We start from the raw sequence: 16,295 nt of genomic DNA on the forward strand, positions 1-16,295 counted from the left end.
CGAGATAAACTCTGCGCTCCCTTTGAGCACACAAGGGTGCCACTGAAAAAATCTGGTAATGATTCCTCAGGGAATAATTGCCCCCCCCCCTCCCCCAAAATCAAAAATTGCTTTCCGAAATAAACGCAGAAAAAATTTTGCCCAGTTTTCAAAAAATAAAAACCACTAAATCCAACCCTTAATTATAATGACTATAGTGCAACCGGAAAAAACTGTGCAGAGCTGTAATTTCGTAAAAGGAGGAGGTCTTTACCACCATTGACTAGCCTCGAATGCACTCTGTGACACTGAACAGCCTGATGGTACTAAAGCAAGCACATATTTGTGTTCAAATAATAATACTTTTTCTATTGCTGTGCAAGAACTAGCTTACCTAAGTTGAGTTCCCTTGAATTTGCCATGCATTAGTTGGGCCTCTTCTGGGTACTTCAGGCATCATATAAGGGTTTAGTTGTTGCAACTCCACACTCCTTTTTTACACAGTAAGCAAAAGATACTTTCCATTGCGGTTGCTGTCTCAAGAAGTCCTGTATTCGTGAAATCTCAGGTTCGACGAAGTCTCGTCTGGTCGGGTGAATACATTGGCGAAAATAACGAAGCGCCGACCAAAAGGTGTTGTCAAGATGGAAGGACGTTTCGACTTCCACACGGAAGTCTTGTTCACTGATGGAAAAATTTCGCACACAAAGCTTAAGTACGGGAAACTTTTCTTTTTTTTTTTTCCGGAGTAATTTATAAAATCCCCTGCTCAGACTGCGATCACTCCTACATAGGTGAAAGCGGAAACTTTGAAAGATGGCTGTATGAGCACAAGAATGATGTCAAGAAAAAGAAGGCTTGTTCCAACGCACTGGCTGAACACGTTGAAAACACGAAGCATGATATCACTTGGGAACAAGCGGCAATTATCGGCCGTGAGAAAAACTGGATGTCACGCCAATATCTGGAGTCTTTGTTTATCCAGACAACAGATCAGACGCTCAACCGTAACATCGGCAATCTACCGCCCTCGTACGCTAGATGCCTGCGACGATTAGCACAACGTACTTAAGCTTTGTGTGCGAAATTTTTCCATCAGTGAACAAGACTTCCGTGTGGAAGTCGAAACATCCTTCCATCTTGACAACACCTTTTGGTCGGCGCTTCGTTATTTTCGCCAAGTCCTGTATTCAATGGCTGTTTTTTTTTTTTTTTTCATCTTGGCATTTTAGACAGTCGTTTGACTTGGCATCCGCAGCAGGGGGCAGCAGTAAGACTTTGGTGTTGGCAGAGTGGGCATACCGAGTTTTTCAGGTGCGTTAGAGGCAACTCAAATGTGGCATGGCTGCCTCTCTCTATTTTTTCAGTCAGTGATGGTCTCTGTCAAGTAGTAAAATTTTCACGCTGCCACTGGTGGGGCTTTTTACAAAGCAACTTCTCTAAAATACTGTAGGGAAACCAGCAGTACCACTTATGTTCTGTTGCTTGCCCATCAAAAGAAAAGGAAAGGAAGTACATGTCAGTGTATCCCTACTAGATCTGCTGACTCGCGTTCCTTTCTCTTCTCCTCTTTTAAAAAAGACAAGGAGTATAGCCTGCTGGTGCAATTTAAATAATGCTTTTAAAAAGCAGGCTTTGCTGTCGGTAAGATAATATATATGGACTCAATATGTGAAATTCTTTCACTGCAAGAGTGTTTTTTTCTTTTTAAATATAAAACTGGTTCAGCAGAGGAGGCACACATCTACACTCTTGCCAAGTGCTTGCCTGTATCTTCTCTGCTGTTTTGGTGCTTTTTCTGAGGTTTTCACTAACTCGTCGAACTAAACATCTTGAAGCATTTTCTAATATCAGTGTAGGTAAAGCTTGTCTATATTTGTGGCAGCTTTATTTTTTTGCATTTGTAACCTCTACCCCAAATCTAGCAATGGCTAGAATATTGCACAAAATGTCATTAATCTAATGGCAGTTTTATGTAATTCAGATCAGTCTACTGGCAACATGTCCTCAAATTGCCTTACCTCAAGTGTTCTTCTGTTCTGATTTCTGTTTCGGTCAAAAATTTCTAGAATATTTTGCAGTTGTATGTGGCTCATCAAAAATGGCGGTAATGCTGCTCTTTATCCTGTAATCATGAACTTGGGAACCAGAGGCCAATGCTTTACCAAGCTACTCTGCGTCAGTGTCTGTTACACACTTACCTGACCCAAGTGAGGGTTTGAAGGCTGGGGCAGTGTTTATACGAACTGTGTTTGTATGTTTTCAAAACTGTGCCATAATGAGAAATTTTTTGTGGGGTATTACTGCATTTTTTTCTTGAAGCCCATGCTTTTCCATGGTACAGGAAGTGAGCTTTTGCGTTCTCTACCTGTGTAGTAGTTGTCAAATGAGTGGCAGCGTATGGAGCCATATGCTGGGATTCGTGTGTTTTCCAGCAGCCAGTGCCTGAAAGCAAGGATCCAGTGTTCTGCCTCTTTGAAGCGAGCATGTTGGCAGCATTGCACAGTGCTATCACTGATGGTGCATATAATTTGCTAACACGCAGATGCAAAGAAACACAGCTCATTGCCAGCAATGGCAAAGCACAAGCGGTGTGCATCTCCTGCAGGGTGTGTTGATGACCCTGTGTTCACTAACAAACCACTAGTCTTTCAGGGTGACATTTGCGACAGAAGTGCCATACATTAAACTGCCAGTGAAGTTGTCTTACGTGCCTCGTCATCGAGAATTCCTCTCCCTTTCTCGAATCCTCTTTCTGTGTAACAAGTCCCATTTTCTTAGCTTGTGACAGTGTCGTTCGATTGGTCTGCGTACTGGGCTTTTTCTTCCTTTTGTCTGGCTTCATATGCTTTTAAAATTTTATTGCATGGTGCTAGCACGAGCGCTTTCAGTTCAATATGAAAGGCAATAGGAGATTCTTGCTGTTGTGTTGATGTTGCTGTTGTGTGCATTCATTTCTTGCTGGTAGCTGAGACATTTACAGTGGGATAAATGCATTACTATTGTTTTGTTTTTTTGCCTTGTGTTGTGGAGCTGTAATCATGGGGTACTTTCTTGCTTGCCAGTTTGGGTTCGTTTGTCTCAGAATAGTTAGTAATGTTTAGTGTAGTATTCTTTTTCGTTAATTTAATGACTGACGTATGTGGCGACTTTTGGTTTGGTCTCATTACTTTTATCTATATATTTAGAGGAAGGCATTCTAGTGAATAGCTGCAAATTGTATTGAAATATGAGGCCACAGCAAGAACAAAATCATTAAGAGAGGAGAGACACATTGATTCAAAACCAGCCTGGCTTTCTTTACAATGCAGGCTTGTGTCTTGCATCGAAATGAGAAAATTGGCCATTTGTTTCTCTGTTGGCTGCGAAGTGCTGCCACAGAAGTTGTATGAAATCCTGCCTGCACAAATGCCACCCATCTGAGTTTCTACTTGCAGTATTTTTTGGGAATGCTATTGTTCTTATATTTATACACTTGTCGTAATTACTACTTACTGAGTGTCTGCAGATGTAATGTGTGTCCTTAGGCAACTGGTGGTACGGGAAAGGCACTCCTGGCACCAGCTGGCTCAGGCTCTGTGCCAGATGCATCTTCTTTCTCACATGGCCGTCCCAGTGAAGAAACGCGACAAGGGATTTTTTACTATTTATTCATATTTTCATGCATGTGCAGAAAAGTACTCTTTATTTTAATTAGCATGGTGCAAACCACAAATGAATTTTGGCACCTTATTTTGCTTTTTGTTTTTGTACTCTCATCTGTGAAACCAGAAGCTTGTATTAGCTATTGAGCTTTAGGGGTTATATGGTTCTGAAAAGGTTGAATGCACCTCGGGTCTACATGACTTCGTTCTTGTCGGGGAAGGGGGGGTTCCCAGCTTTTAGGAGTCTCTTCAGCAGCTAGTGTTTGGACTGCAATTCTCATACAGCAGCATGTTTCAAGGGTGTACAGAAAATTTACTGTTATAGCATCGTAAATATACTACAATGTTTCCCATTGTTATTGGACTTGTTTACGCTGTCTTTTTATTTGCTTTCTGTGAAAGCTTCATACACTAGCATGTTGTAAGAAATGAAATGTGTGCATATTGTACAATACAGCTTCCAGATGTGTGTTACTAATTTGCACCATTATTTTTCCCTTGTGTACGATGTAAATGTGCTAAATTTAAGCAAAAATTATTGCTGTTTTGCAGCCATGAGTACCTTTGTTCCCTGTGTTCACTGGTTACATTGTCCACAATAAAGGTGAAAGAAGTTGACATTAGTTTCACTTGTCATTTTATTGAATTATAATTGAACGGCAGTTTTACAGTCTGTTATATTTTGGCGTTCGTTTGTGACTGACTCATTTTCAGTGGAGTAGTTGAAAATTGGACGATTTTTGCAAAACCTGCCCCAGGAATGGCTTCTGTGCAAAGCCCATCTGGGAAAACCAGCTGTGTGGAACAGTGCAGTATTATGTAGCTGTGTATCCACTGCGTTTCTATTGTGTTGCACAGTTTGTTTCATCCAGTCTTGTGCATGAAGGACAGCACTTTGGCATGGATTTTGGTACACGATGTTCATATGGAATGTTGGAGTGGGATGCCAACATTATTTCATCGATATTTGTGAAACGAGCTCCATGGGAGCCATGTGGTAAAACCAAAGTAAAAAGATATGGCCTTGTGTGCAACGAGGCCTACAACCGCATCACATCAAAATGCAAGCTGTTTTGTGCAGCAGGAACCGAGGACAAGAGGCTTGCGAAGCTCTTTTGCCTAAAGGATCAACTTCTTGGGCTGTTCCCATGTGAATTCTGATCGGCCAAAGTGTCCGTAGGCACTGGTTTTCCTGTAGATTGGCTCCTTCAGCTTGAGGTCTCTGTAACATGGTCAGATGTCACAAGTTGCAATCTTTAAAAATGTCATCCTGTGGCTGCTAAGCACTTTTATGTTTGCGGCTGCCTAGACACCTGTCATTTGTAATGGCAGAATTCTCTTGGGCAATGTTAAGGATGCTCTCCTTTAGCATTCGTTAGCTTTGATACAGGAAACTAGCCACATTTGAAATTCAACACAAAGACCTCTGATCACTGATTGGCATTGGTACTGATAGCTAGCAATTTCTGAAATCTAACACAGACCACTGAACAGTAACTTTGATCGGTCTTGCATAAGAGTTGCATTACTGCTAAAGTGTTTATTGCCCATGGCATTCCATAAAATACCCATATGGTCAGGGTGTTCGCCGCCGCGGTGGCTGAGTGGTTACAGCGCTCGGCTGCCGGCCCGAAAGACGTGGGTTCGATCCCGGCCGCGGCGGTCGAATTTCGATGGAGGCGAAATTCTAGAGGCCCATGTACTGTGCAATGTCAGTGCACGTTAAATAACCCCAGGTGGTGGAAATTTCCGGAGCCTTTCACTACGGCGTCTCTCATAGCCTGAGTTGCTTTGGGACGTTAAACCCCTATAAACCAAACCATAAACCATCAGAGTTTGTTCTCCGCTTCTTGCTCACAGTTCTGCTTTCTTTTCTGCGTGGCTGATGCTATTCTTTTCTTGAAGACAACAGTTGCCTGTTTCATCTGTAAATTTAGCAAGTGTACTATCATGAAAATGTAGCATCTATATGCTAATTTCAAATTCGAGAGGGTAAAAATCGTGTGCTGTTGAGTTGAATACTGGGTAAAAAATGGGGCTTTAGGGCGAATACGCCCGACCGCGGCGGCTGCGTTTTTATGGAGGAAAAACGCTAAGGCGCCCGTGTGCTGTGCGATGTCAGTGCACGTTAAAGATCCCCAGGTGGTCGAAATTATTCCGGAGCCCCCCACTACGGCACCTCTCTCTTCCTTTCTTTTTTCACTCCCTCCTTTATTCCCTCCCTTACGGCGCGGTTCAGGTGTCCAACGATATATGAGACAGATACTGCGCCATTTTCCTTTCCCCCAAAAACCATTTATTATAATACCCCTTAAACGGCTGCTTCTATAGTTTCCGTATCGTCTCGCCAAATTGTGTACGCAGTTTTACAGCGACAGCTGCCAGTGCCTCATCCCCTAAGATCGCGGTCCCGTCATCGTAGTCCGCAGAAAGGAGGGGAAAGTGAGAAGGGGTCGCAAGGCGCGGGAAGAGGAGAGGACGCAAATGCTAGGGGCGCGGAAGCAAGCATGGCTTGTGGCTAGTCGACCCGCTGCGTCGGCTGAATGGTTAAGTCTTTGGGCTGTTCAGTTAGTCCGGGCTCTCTCATTTGTACTTTTGAGAGGACCAATTCCAGAGCGTTTGACTACCGAGTACGAGTATGCGGGATCAAATCCCTGCTGCCGCTGGTGCGTTTCGATGGAGGCGAAATGCAAAAGACGCCCGTGTGCTGTGCTATGTCGGTGTATGAGGAAGCACCCCAAGTGGTCGAAATTAATCCGGAGCCATCCACTACGGCGAGTCTTTCACTTTCTCCATCACCCTTGATGACGCGTTTGAAGTGTGCCGAATGTGAAACAGTCACTGCGCATTTCCTTTCCTCATGACCAATTGTGTCTACAGGGAGCAAAGCGGCCGCGGCGTAGGAGGCAAGTACGTGAAATAACCCCCCCCCCCCCCCCCCAAAAAAAAAGTGACTGCTTAACATTGCTAAGCACGAAATAATATGCGAAAGCACGGTTTTTTGCATGTGGACACCACCGCCACGTACCTCAGCGTGATTGAGGTGTCCACAGACCCAGATAGTTATGCGCCATTCCTCAAAATCGGCGGAGTCTAAAACGTAAATGCCAACGCCAATGAACGACCGCGGCCTGTTGCTCCAGTGCCGCGTTTCTGCCACAACGTTGTCAATGCCAACGCATGCAGCGCGCACCTGTCGCTACCTCCATGTAGCTCAAAGCGCGGTTGAGGTATGCGCAGAAATAGGGAACCAGTTATGCCCCTTTCCTTTCAGGACCCTCGGAGGCTTCACGTCCAAAAAATTCGTTTCTGACCTTTAACATGCACTGACATCGCACAGCACACGGGCGTCTTAGCGTTTCTCCATAAAAACGCAGCCGCCGCGGTCGGGCCCGAACCGCGGCGGCTGCGTTTTTATGGAGGAATAACGCTAAGGCGCCCGTGTGCTGTGCGATGTCAGTGCACGTTAAAGATCCCCAGGTGGTCGAAATTATTCCGGAGCCCTCCACTACGGCACCTCTCTCTTCCTTTCTTCTTTCACTCCCTCCTTTATCCCTTCCCTTACGGCGCGGTTCAGGTGTCCGCCGGTATGAGATACTGCGCCATTTCTTTTCCTAAAAACCAATTATTATTAGGAAAGGAAATAGCGCAGTAATTGTCTCGCACCCGAACCCCGCCGGAATTAAAGGGAGGAAGGTGGAAGTGAAAGAATGGGGGGTCGTTTTGGAGGGCTCCGGAATAATTAACGTGCACTGACGTCGCACAGTACACGGGCGTCTTTGTATTTCGCCTACATCGAAACGCGGCCGCCGCGGTCGGGTTCGAACCCGGGAACTCCGGATCAGTAGCACTTCTGATTTTGTGGTGTAGGCGGCTGATAGTGCTTTCGCACTAAAATAAAAATTGGCTGGGGCTTGGCTGTGGTTAAGCTTGGATATACAAGCGAAAAGCTTCAGTTATGCTTGGTTTGACGTCATGTTTATGCTTCGTAGCTTTGCTGGTATTGTATACATTGTTTATCTATAGGCGTAGACTACGCTGGTCTCTCTTGTTTCCTCCTCTTCACTCGCTTGGCTGCTGCTGGCTGAAGATGCGGCCAAGACGCGCTTTTTGGCTTCTTTCCGACGTCGTTTAGCAAGGCGTATTTCCCGTTGTTCAGGCGTTCCAGCTGCACGTTTAGCTTTATCATTTTTTCGCTGTTGTGCAGCCAACTCCCAAGCGAGTACTTCTGGATCGGACGAATTTAGTTTCTCAGCTTTTCTGCGTAGTCTAGCAGCAGCCGCACTCTCCTTCCCTTCCATGTCGAGTGCGCACGCCTATTCTCTGGCAAGCGCATTATATAGCCTCCTTGCGCATGCACATGACGCACATGTGCAGTAGCGCGCGGCTGCTCCGAAAGGTCAGGCGACGGAGTCGGCAGCGGCGAGGAGCGACCACCTGCGCGGCGCGTGACGTCACTCGTTTTCGCGCATGCGTATAACTCACCAGTTCGGCTCACGCGAAGCTCGGCTCTGACCCGCGTAGTGAAGCTTTTCGCTTCAAAAAATCGCGCGCCTCTCTCCGCACGCCGGCCACTCGTTCTCTTGCCTGTGTTCCCTTCCGCAACGCCTCTCGGCTCGCGCCACCACTTTGCTAGCAGGCGGGCCGGCCGGCAGCGTAACGTTCCCCCTCTTATGCGATGGAATAGCCGGCGATAACGCGTTACTTACCCGTAATTGTCTGGTGCATTTTGTGTTCGTTGCTAACCGTGTACGAACCTAAGCATGTTCTATATCATTGGAAGTGTACGAGCAGAGAAATCTAATGGTATTCTTCATGTCGATACGATAAGACCACATGACACGATGCGAATGATTTGGAAATTATAGTAGGAACGATCCATAAACGGTGGCTTTAGCGGCGATGAGTCGAAACAATGTGCACTTGCGAATAAAAAAAGATTACCGCAAGTGACGTACCGCCGGAACGACGCAGTGGCAACGCGCGGCGGTACGGTTCAGGAACATGTCGATAACGAGAGGACTAGGCCATTGCCGCTCTTCGGTCTCGGTGTAGTTCTGCAGACAGTCGTCGTCTGCGAAGTTCTTTTTTTTTTATGAAAGGCTTAAGATAAAACAAAACAAGATATCCCTGCTCACTACGACACTGCAAAAATTAGGGGCGATCAACTGGATTATGCCGAGGAAAAAAATGGTGTTGAGGAAAGGAAATGATGCAGTAACTGTCTCACTCGGTGGACACCCGAACCGCGCCGTAAGGGAAGGGATAAAGGAGGGAGTGCAAGGAAGAAAGGTGCCGTAGTGGAGGTCTCCGGAATAATTTCGACCGCCTGGGGATCTTAAACGTGCACTGACATCGCACAGCACACGGGCGCCTTTTGCGTTCCGCCCGCATCGAAACGCGGCCGCTGCGCTCGGGTTCGAACCTGGGTACTCCGGCTCAGTAGACGAGTGCCCTAACCACTGAGCCACAGCGGCGGGTTGCGGAGGTAATGCGATAGCATTTTTAACAGTTTCTTTCACTCGCCAATCTATTCCAGTTCTGGTTCTATCGAAAACCTTCCTATATTCCATAATCGCTTTTATTTATTTTCGCTGAGTCATTCTTAGTCCGTGCTTTCGTTATTCGGGCTTTTTCCACTAACGGAGCCGGCTCTGTTCACAAGAGACGCGTGTAATGCTTCATCGGGATGCATCTTCGGTGCTGAACCGATCGATAGCCTCGTGACTTAACTCGTATAACGCTATCCTGCCTCGCTGGAACGCATTCGCCGATGTGGGAGCGTTTAGCAAGGCGCCTGTAGTTGTGCCGCCTTCCTACGCGTTCCATCCGTTGCTTGCACATGTGCACTTCAACGCGGTAGCGTCAATAGTCCCGTTCGGCAGGAAACCCGGCGTCGTGGTGATTGGAAAATCCTGGTTGGTCGAGAGGGCAGTGACGTGGTATATAGTTTGTGTGGGTTTAACGACCCACAGTGACTCACGCTATGAGGGACGCCGTAGTGAAGGGCTCCGGAAATTTCGACCACCGGGGGTTTTTGCACGTGCACTGACATCGCAGAGTACACGGGCCTCTAGAATTTCACCGCCGCGGCCAGGATCGAACCCACCACTTTCGGGCTAGCAACCGAGCACCATAACCACTGAGCCACTGCGGCGGTCGTAATGGAGGGCTCTGGAACCATCTGGGATTTAACGTGCACTGTCACGGCACAGCACACAGGTGTCCTTTGCTTGTAGCACCGTCGACTGGTGGTGTGTTTGATCTGGCATGAGAGGAGGAGGGTGAAAAGGAAAAGCTTCCACAACACAGATCAGTGAGAGAAGGGGAGCGGAGGCAGAGTTCCAAGGAAACGCTCAATGTGCGATGTCACGAGACATTATCGGCGTGTTTCTAATGCAGTGCGGCACGCTCGAGTCGGCCTCCATGGTTGCACCCCTTATCGAGTCATTATGTTTATTTTCTTGGTTTCGTTCGCTACTCTTTTTTTTTTAGCTCAGATTACCATCTCTGCCATAATCGTTGCACTTCCACGGCCATGCTATCCTTGCATGCGCACTACCTACTGCGAAAATTTTTGGATGCCTTAGCTACCATTTGCAATGGTATTGTATGGGGAGGGGGGGGGGGTGTCACTGTTTTACGGAGGGTTTAATGACGGGCGTCGTAGTGGAGGGTTCCGACCTCTTAGTGTGGCGCGGTCTGGCACGATGTTACTTCGACACTGGTGCCGCAGAACCGGGAAACGAGCCCTACGCAGCTGTCGCTTTAAATAAGCGTAACTGCCAACAGCTATAGTATACGGAGAGCTCCACTGAGGCCACTTTCCCAGGGGCCGCGAGCTTTGTCACGGCAAGCGCCGCAGTTGTAGTTTGCCCGCACCGGCTCGAATGGTAAGCGGAACCGATACATGGCCTTAGTGCGGGTTAGCAAATTTGTCGACGCCCATTTTTTTTATTGTGAAGCTCTCTGTGCGGTTTAAGTTCGCAGTAGCACTTCGTGCCGTGGTCTAACCGCGTTGTCTGTTCATTGTTGCTCTTTGGCGGCCACTGTTAAGACATAGCTGAAGAGTGAAATTGGCCGGCTTCATTGTACGAGGGATCACGACGTTCGGCTTTTCGTGTAAGTTGAGACGTGTGCTGCTGATGCGGGACGGAACGCAGCAAAACGGCGCACTGAGTAAATAATTGGTTTCGGGGGAAAGGAAATGGCGCAGTATCTGTCTCATATATCGTTGGACACCTGAACCGCGCCGTAAGGGAAGGGATAAAGGAGGGAGTGAAAGAAGAAAGGAAGAAGAGGTGCCGTCGTGGAGGGCTCCGGAATAATTTCGACCACCTGGGGATCTTTAACGTGCACTGACATCGCACAGCACACGGGCGCCTTAGCGTTTTTCCTCCATAAAAACGCAGCCGCCGCGGTCGGGTTCGAACCCGGGAACTCCGGATCAGTAGCCGAGCGCCCTAACCGCTGAGCCACCGCGGCGGGTTCTGAGTAAATCCCCAGTTCCAAAATCGAGCCTGACGGCATCGGTGCGTATTTCGAACGGCGGTAGGGGGTGGGTGGCTCAGGCTTTACCGGTGTTGTTCCAATACAAACCCGAAATGCGGTTTATCTTTATTTTTGCGGCGTAACGGTTGAGAAAATATTGTCACACGCGCGCTGAAAATGGAAATTACATTTCCAGTCTACGCGAGCAGACATGGCGCAAGTGTTTTCGAAAAGGACGGGAAGTTCATCGGCAACAACCATCGCAGCAAACCATGGGGTCACGGGTCAAAAGGGGTCAACTGCGGTCGGCTGCGGCGTCCGCGAAAAAGCCCACGAACAAGGCGGACTCCGCGCTAGCACCCCTTGCGGATGAAGTGAAACCGTCCTTCCTTGCGGGACTTTATGCCATTTGTACTCAAACTGTTTTTCGGGAAGGTGAATTTTCGCGGAAGAACTGGGTTCATCACAGTTTGCTAGTACTCGCTGAGAGTGCAACACCAAAACAAAATAAAAGACTTTACCCAAGAGCCAATGGCCCTGTATATACGGTAATAGTAATGATGTTATATAGCTGCCAGGAAAAATGGGAGCGGCAGACATGTGTCGGCATGTGAAAAAAAGCTGGTTTGCTGTACCAAAGTGCGGCGGTGAATTGATTCTGCTCGACCTCTACGTCACTTACTTGATGATTTTGCCGGGCCTAAGGTCAAAGTTCTCCTTCACGATGTGGAGCAGCTCCCGGGGCGTCTTGGTGCCAGTGCCATAGGTGAAGATGGAAATGGAAACCGGCTGGGCGATGCCTATGGCATACGAGAGCTGCGGGAGAAATGTGGCTGGTTACTCAGTGCTTGCACTCGTTGTTCACACTCATACTGTGTACAGTTTTGCCAAAAGCACATCGCCTACTTGGAAGTTTTTTGTTCTGAGAGCTTTCACGCCATGGGCACCTCCGTGACGCTGTTTGCATTGCAAAAACCAGTGTAGTGAGGAGAAAGGTTTATATTTGCAGCCGCGGAACGGCAACAGCGTCCAAGAAGCTGTTCGCAGCAAAGCCAAAAACCATTTGAGCCGCGGTTCAAAACCCGGCGCTTTGTGGTGTCTCCCCTCGTGTCCGTGTTCGTCTTTTGCGCTGTCAATGTAATTATGAAAGACCAACTCTACCAGCAACTGATTTTAAATAAAAAGCGGGCATTGCAGTTTTAACAAATGCCTCACGAGTTTTGTGCACTTGCATAATTTGCAATATTGAATAAGCATGCAACGACCAGACAGTTGCAGAGGTGTTACAGCACTTGTGGGTGTCCCAACCCTGCAAGAGCACCACAGCGCGAGAAGCCAGAGATGAAGGCCGTGTATCCAAACATTTCACTCAACCTTTACCGGCGTGGAAAGCACTGACTGTTTTGGTCGGGTTTTCGGTCAGTTTTCAACTCTGTAACGCCATGCGTACTGTACACGATGCAGAGCACAAATGTCACTTCTTTCTGCCGCACAAACTGTGTAAGGTCGCTTATGTTGCAAATCGCAACCAGCATGTCTTCAAAGCGGAGGAATGGTTTATCTGCGTGAATGAAAATAAAATCCCACAATTGGCTGCTTGCCTGGCGCGAAAGGAGAGGAGAGCATGCTCACCATCGCTGCCTCAAAAAAAAAAAAAAAGTTTAGTCACTCGGGGTGCGAAGCGTATTGGCTGACGTTGAATCAGACGAGTTGTGAAAGTCGTTTACTAAATACACGATGACTATAGTTCTTTCACTTGCACTCACGACTGCTTTCACTTCCGGTGGCCTCTGCTAGGTGCGAAGTATTGCTCAAGCAGAAAATTTTCTCGCTGAAGTATATACTTGTATGGTACCTAACTTGACCATATTTTTTGTGGTTACATATTTGTCTTAGCGGAGAAACCTACCTCAAACTGCTTGCGATAACGAATAGAACAGACTTTAGCACCAAAATAAAAATCTAAGGAATGCAGATTAAGAGCTAGAAGAGGATTTATTAGTGCGAAATCATTAGGAGCCTCATCGGGGGAAAAAAATGTGTCGATAATCTTCGTTCAAATGTAAGTAATCAGAATTTTTCGAGGGTATAGTACTCCCCTCGAGTTCAAGTAGAAAGAGACTTCTGCAGAAGTTTTGTGCTAACTACAGTGTATTTAGTTACCTACTTCATTCACAGAAAGCTTCTATACACTTGAACGTTGTTATAACAAATTCTAAGGGGCCCCGCGATTTTTTCTTTATAACCATTGCTTCGTTATAGCGGTACGCGACTTTGGTTGCAACGGTCACATGCCAATGGGCTTATCTGCCACTGTGTATGCTGAGTACAACATAGTTGGTATTTAGTGTGACGCCGATGAGCGTTGCAGGAACCGTCAGAACGCGCACCGAGAGCCAACCACGGGGCTTAATCTGCGTCAATATTCGTACGCCAGCCGAATACAGTCAGACCTCGATATAAAGAACACAGATATAGCGAATTATTTGCTATATCGAACACTTCCAAATCAGTTTTGATAAACATGCGATTTTCACTTGATGTATCGAAAGCGGTTGGCCGTAATCCTTAGCGCCAAGCGGTGCCTGCTCGGATGACAGGTGGCAGTCTTCGCTGCACTACAAAAGTGACTGGTGGTGATACGCCAAGCGTTCGCGCCAAGGTTCGCGCTTTTATCTCCCACTAGTATGCTTATCTCGCAGTCGCCAGCAGTGCAACGGAAGAAACAGCAGCATGGACGCTTGTAGCCTTACAGTAATCGTTCTGCGCTCATGTGGGCGGTGAAAAGGGCAATGGCTTTCGCTCTGATGTACTTTTTTTCACACGACACGGCTGTAATGGGCGGCAACCCTAGCAACCTGCCGTCGTTGGGCCGGTGGTGCTGTACGGAGAAGCCAATCTAACTGGCGCTTGCTTTTTTGCAGCCCCTGGAATAGTTTGCAGTTTATTGAGGTTTAATGACTCAAAGCGACTCATGCTATGAAGGACGCCATAGTGAAGGGCTCCGGAAATTTCGACCACCTGGGGTTCTTTAACGTGCACGGTATCGTACAGAACTCGGGCCTCTAGCATTTCGCCTCCATCGAAATGCGACCGCCACGGCCGAGATTGAATCCACGTTTTGTGGGCCAGCAGCCCAACGCCATAACCACTGAGCCATCGCGGCGGCTGCTGCCCCTGAAATGGCCGCAAGCATCTTCGAAACGGTGGCAAAACTTCGGAAAAGGTCTCCCCGTTTCTTTGCTAAGAATGGCCGGAGTTACCATCCCTTCATTAACGAAACTGCGTTCTCTTGCATTTTTACGAAATTTTACGCAATAAATTTTGGCAATATCGAACTATTTTACGATTTTTTACCTGTTCACTATAACGAGGTTCGATTGGTATGTCAGCCTTGCCAATGCACGCCCGTGTCTTCCGTAGTCCGCATGTGGTTCAGAGCCTAGAAAACGGGTCTTGGAAGAATAACGTTGTAGAGGGCAGGGAAAGATGTTTAGTTGCGTTTTCTAATTGCTGAAGCCGAAACGGGCCGCTGTAACGGAAGGCGTGCGGCAGCGATTTCGGTGCGAGTACATGTTTCTGTTGGCTTCGCCACACAGCTCACAAGCACATGGGCCATAACACTTATTCGCATGACGGGAGCGTCTTGCGCAGAATGTAACAGTAGCTTGGTTTGGAATAGTTGGTAACACAGACGTAGATGCTGATTCTGAGCTCGCCCATTAGTTAGTTGCTGCTAGGGTGCCTAGATGCGCGTGCTCCTCGCGCCAGTTAAAATACAACGTCATTTCACTCCCCAGACGCAGTTTCATGTTTCTGTTGTTGTTGTTGTTGTCCTCATACTGCGATGATGTTAGAGACATTTAGAATAGCGCGTACCGCTACCGTTTATCGCGCAGCGCGCGCCGTCTGTGCGCACGCACAGGTCGCCTTGAGGGCGCCAGATGGCGCCACGCGTTGGCCAGCTGTACGCTCGCTTGTCACGTCGGGACCAATCGGCGCGTGCGCACTGGCGGCGCGGTACGCGCTATGCTAAACGTCTCTATTACTGCAGGTGGCAGCGGTTTTGGATATGAGCGCTAAGACGCCGTACGATACTGCTTTTAGGCGTGGAAGCTCTTTGCAGTATATGGCTCCCGTTGGCCACGATCTCTTCCTCGCGATCTGGTGACACCCCATACCGCGCAGCGCATGCAGCCTTCAAGTCAACGGGCGAAACACATGGTCGTAAGACGCCCCCAACGCTTAGAAAAAAAAAAGGTTTTGTGGAAAGGAAAGGCACAGTAACTGTCTCACTTCTCGGTGGACACCTCAACCGCGTCTTGGGGGAAGAGATGAAAGGAGTGAAAAACGGAAAAGACAAAGAGGCGCTGTAGTGGAAAACTGTGGAATAATTCCGACCACCTGGGGTTTTTTTAACGTCCAATGACATAGCATAGCACCCGAGCGTTTTTTTGCGTTTCGCCTCCGTCGAAACGCAGCCGCCTAAGCCGGGATTTGACCCCGCGTCCTCGGCTCGTAACACCTCTCGGACGCTCTGTGCGCGTGTGGTTGGGGTTTATAAGTAGCTGAAAGGAAAGACGCGGTAGCAGTCTTATTACAGTGGGTGGACACCGTATAGACCGTACCGTGAAAAAAAAGATTAAGGAAAGCGTGACACGGACAGATAAAAGGAAAAAAAAAGATCTCTTCGCAAAACTGCAATCTCGTCATTATATCGCCACATTGCATTTGTGTAGTGGGCTTCAAGGCAGTGAAGACCCTCTGTGTTTTTGGCGACGCAGCGAAAGCTGATATCCCAAGCAAGAGCAATTGCGGTGGACATTGGGGTCCTGAAATAAGGATGCCACCCAAAATCTGTATTTTCGCCTCCCTATCCTACCTTTTTGAAATAAATGTTTTCTACTATGTGTTTTTTCCTTGAAACGTGCTAATTGTAATAATAATATAATAATAATTGGTTTTGGGGGAAAGGATATATATATATATATATATATATATATATATATATATATATATATATATATATATATATATATATATATATATATATATATATATATATATATATGCGGCGTCTCCGTATGCTAACCTCCAGACGCTGGTCACAGGTTATGCCATTAGGGCTGGCGTACCTGCCCTAATGACGGCACCTTGTCATTCTGCACTGCTCAAAAAGCA

At 47.4% G+C, this 16,295-nt stretch overlaps 1 protein-coding gene across 1 annotated transcript in view; it reads right to left on the reverse strand.

The window, feature by feature from the left end:
• Positions 1–3,613: 3,613 nt before the first annotated feature.
• The window catches only part of LOC144114468 (S-adenosylmethionine synthase-like), a 29,487-nt gene continuing 16,805 nt past the window's right edge, over positions 3,614–16,295 (reverse strand). The window contains exons 8-9 of the mRNA XM_077648218.1: positions 11,797–11,930; positions 3,614–4,845 (exon numbers count right to left, since the gene is read on the reverse strand). Coding sequence (XP_077504344.1) covers positions 4,743–4,845; positions 11,797–11,930 — 237 coding nt within the window. The 3' untranslated portion in view covers positions 3,614–4,742. The remainder of the gene's footprint in view (positions 4,846–11,796; positions 11,931–16,295) is intronic.

Source organism: Amblyomma americanum, chromosome 1, assembly GCF_052857255.1.
Source record: "Amblyomma americanum isolate KBUSLIRL-KWMA chromosome 1, ASM5285725v1, whole genome shotgun sequence".
Classification (NCBI taxonomy): Eukaryota; Metazoa; Arthropoda; class Arachnida; order Ixodida; family Ixodidae; genus Amblyomma; species Amblyomma americanum.